The sequence below is a fragment of the Dipodomys spectabilis genome, unplaced genomic scaffold, assembly GCF_019054845.1.
Source record: "Dipodomys spectabilis isolate Male_0828 unplaced genomic scaffold, ASM1905484v1 ptg000588l, whole genome shotgun sequence".
NCBI lineage: Eukaryota > Metazoa > Chordata > Mammalia > Rodentia > Heteromyidae > Dipodomys > Dipodomys spectabilis.
In genome coordinates, this window is record NW_024871265.1 from 647,696 (window position 1) to 651,722 (window position 4,027).

Genomic DNA, 4,027 nt, shown 5'->3' on the forward strand with positions numbered 1-4,027 from the left:
GAAGTTCTGGAGGAGAATGTACTCCCTTCCCATTTCCAGATTCTAGAAACTACATTTGTAGCTCCAGGTCCCTTCCTCCTCCCTCACATTCAGGAGCAAAGCTTCCTCTCGTCTCACTCGAACTCCTGCTTCCTAACTCATGAGGATCATTATAATTATATTAGGCTTACTTTAGCAATCCAGGATACTTAGTGACATTTGTAAAGTCCTTTCTGTCACGTAATATATTGCATTTACAGATTTTGGAAATCAAGATGTACATGTTTTGGAGGGCCATTATCCTTCCCACCACATATAATGAGTGGACAAAACTAGGCTTGGGAGCAGCAGGCTGGAACTCAGCCTCTACTCCTTTTACCGACTTTGTTCAAAGTAGAACTCAGTGCGAGCCAAAGATTCACTATCTTTGGTGAGCTGTATTGGCTGATGGGGTTCAGCTGGGCCACAGAGGAACCATCCAGGATAGGCAGCAGCCTCCAGCCTGAAGGCAGAGCCCAAGCTGCTCTGAAAGAAGGTGAAGCGTGTGGCCCGTTCACCTCCCTTGTACAGATCCTCAATGTTCACATCCTGTGGGGAAAAGAGTTGACAGCTGTAGGATAAATGTGTTGACTGGGATGTCAGCCTAAGAGTCCATGAGGGCTTGGCCAAAGAAGGACTCAATAGGGAAGGGCTTTATCCAGGAATGTTCCTTCTGCAGATTACAGAAGGCAAGGACCTCATTTCTGGATATAAAGTGAGATGCTGAAAACCTAAGGGAAGAGGACATGTGGCCCTGGTTGGAAAACCACAGATAGGTGCAGAGACACCATAGCATCCTGGGGGCCAGACTGGGTGATCAACATCATCTCACTGGGATGATCAATGTCCTCTCACCTCCAGCTGTAGAGAAGGCCCCTCTCTTGTCTCCACACATGCCAGGCAGCAACTTCCTCCATGGACTCCCAGGAAAATGGGGACTTTGGTGCGGTCCAGGCCTCTGTTAGGAAGTATACAGATCTTCTCTGGGAAGGAAGAAGAACGATAGGTAGGAGATGAGATGACCCCACTCTGCAGGCTCTCAGCAAATGAAGACCTAATAGAAAGAACTAGGCCTAGGTACACCTGGCATGTCCCCTACTTGCAAGGCCACATGGGAAATAGGACTCCACAAGAGTCAGGTTCTCTCATGAGGCAGAGCTATGGGCTTATTCTCACCATCACAGGGGTGGCTGCTAATCCATTGAAAGTGATGGGAAAGAAGAAGAGATATGAAGACCTGTGGTAGATGAAATGTAAGACAGGTCCTGGCTGCAAAAGCCTCACAAGCTCACCTGCAGTACAGTTGTCTGTGTCTGGATCTCCTACCAGCAGCTGGCCGTCTCGTATATACAGAGCCTTCTGATCCACATCTTTGATTCTGGAACAGGATGGTATTGCAGATGGCCCACTGCCTTTAGATATTATAGAACTTTTAAGCTCTTCACCGCCCCCCTCCCCCCCCCTAGTCTGAGCCTTTCAGAGATTCTTCTTATTTCCACAGGTAAGGAAAAGGACACTACTCCATCAAGAGCAGGTAATGATCATGTCCGTCTTAGAGCAAGAGCAAGTATCTTGGGTACATGCTTTTCATAGGCACAGAGGAGTGAGGGGAGTTAATGCCAACTTGTAAAGAGGTAGAAGAAGTTTTTCTGAGATGTTTCCTTGGGGCTCAGGTGTCTTTGGGTAGAGTGAACCCTGTCCCAGGTTTTACAAAACCTATCTCAATTTTTCATAGATGTTTACTCTCTTTAATGAAAAGATAGACTGTATAAAAAAGTGTTGAGTTGCTTTTTGGATATTTTAAACACTTTTATTTTGCATATTTTTATTGTGAAAATATCGTATAGAGAGGTTACAATTACATGGGCAAGATAATGAGTACATTTCTTATCAAGCATTGTTACCTCCTCTTTGTTTATTTTAAACACTTTTTATAGGAGAAAATCCACAAATCAGAAAGAAAAAAGAAAAAAACTATTTTATGTTGCACAAGTATCGAACATGGCTGTCATCCCAGCTCAGCCAAGGTTGAGACATGCTCTGGGTGGACCAAGTACAGCAGGGTCAGCAGAGGAACAGAAGCAGTGCCTGATTACAGTCATTTGAGACTAGCTCTGGTTCTAATGACCATCTTGGGAGGGTAAATATATACCTTGGAATCCACGGAGAAAATGGTGAGCATGCTGAGCATGTTGAACATCAAAGCCATGCAAGTTATTAGCCCAGTTGCCTGGCCGGTTTCAAAAGTACCTGTCAGCTGCTCTCAGGACCTGGAGAACTCTCTAATACCTCTGAAGGCAGAAGCTCTGAACCAATTTCACCATCTCTTGGAGATTTTTCTTCCTCTATAATAGTTATGATGCCTTTAGCTAATAGCTGCATGTTTAAAACAGGTTTGCTTGTACAATAAAAATAAAGATCTGCAAAGATCCTAGCATTGGCAATAGGCATTCTCCTTCAAATCTTGACAACCAGAATTTGACACCTCACCAATCAGTAGCATTCTACTTGGAGAGCAATAAACTATAAGAAAGAATGCAATGAGGATGCAATGAGGCCAACTACAAATAAGAGTGGAAAGGCAGGACTAGAAGGAAAGGTCACAGAAGCTTTCATGAATATGCTGTCACTAAGATCTGGGATTGTCTCTGAGCTTTTAGATACATGGAGGTAGCAGCCCAGAGAATACCAAGTGTGGTACTGGGCTCTGGATCAGAAATATATGATATGGAGGAAGTTATATATGCTCTTGGGGTCCATTTCCAGTAAAACAGTTCAGGCTATTCCCTTACAGATTGCTTGTGACATAGAGAAAGTATTAGAATGGCTACAGCATGCAGATGCACAATTAAGGGGGACTGATGATTTCATGGTGAGAAGGAAACTCAGCTCTCTGATTCAGCCTTCCTTCCCTCTTCCCATGTGTTCCCCAAGCACCCTGATTAGGAAAGCAAGGGACACACTAGAATGACTTACATACAGTATCTTGCCATAGGGAGGGAGCACATGCTTGGAACTGAGGGATCTGGTTCTCACTAAGGGAAAGAAGAAATAGGTTATTAGAGAGAAGTGTTAGTAAAATAGGGGCAAGACATACTGGACTCAGAAACACCCAATTATAGGCTACTAAAGCAATTATAGACCTGGCCTATCAAGCTTCAGACAGACTGACCTCTCTCTCCTTTGAGAACAAGTAGTCCCAGCACGGGAATGAGCTTGGGGTATGCATGAGCTGGGGCTAGCTCTTATCAAGAGAACAGGTTTTTCAAATTAGGGTAGGACGCTACCCTGGATGAGAGTTGAGTCAGATGTGCTCTAGCCCCAAGACTGGAGATGAACACAGAGCAGATCAAGTCCCACTTCCTAATGCATTTGGAAGGCTACTATGTCCCATCTCCCTATCTAGCAAGAACTTAGACATCTAAAGCCCAAAGGAAGAGCAGCATGGTTAAAAGTATCCCCAGTCACACTCTCCCGATGTTTAAAGAGAACCTCCCCAAACTGTCCTGCTCTGTTATGTAGGGAAAAAAAGACAAGCTTAACAGTCAGAGTTTTTGACAGTGAATAATCTACATTGAAGAAAATAATCTACAGGTATATAAGGGATACACAAAAATTCATAGGACTCTCTTCCCTCCTGGCTGATGATCCCATCCCATAGTTCTTCCCTGAAATGACCACCTTCAGAAAGGCCAACCTAGCCAGACACCAGTGGCTCACACCTGTCATCCTAGCTACTCAGGAGGCTGAGATCTGAGGATCACAGTTCAAAGCCAGCCTGGGCAGGAAAGTTCGTGAGACTCTTATCTCCAATAAGCCACAAGAAAACCAGAAGTGGTGCTGTGGCTCAAGTGGTAGAGTGCTTGCCTTGAGCTGAAGAAAGCAAGGACAGTGCCCAGGTCCAGAGTTCAAGCCCCACGACAGAAAAAAAAGAAAAAAAGAAAGGCCAACCCAGTATCTAGCATGGAAAGTAAACCACAGCCAATTAGAGGCAAAACTGCACCTCCCC

The 4,027-nt window shown here is 44.6% G+C and overlaps 1 protein-coding gene across 1 annotated transcript; it reads right to left on the reverse strand.

The window, feature by feature from the left end:
* Positions 1–354: 354 nt before the first annotated feature.
* On the reverse strand, positions 355–3,026 carry Il1f10 (interleukin 1 family member 10). Its single transcript, XM_042670952.1, has 4 exons — positions 2,995–3,026; positions 1,311–1,396; positions 874–1,001; positions 355–567 (listed from the first exon to the last, which is right to left on the reverse strand). The coding sequence occupies exons 1-4, from the start codon at positions 3,024–3,026 to the stop codon at positions 355–357; spliced, it is 459 nt and encodes a 152-aa protein (XP_042526886.1).
* Positions 3,027–4,027: the final 1,001 nt, after the last annotated feature.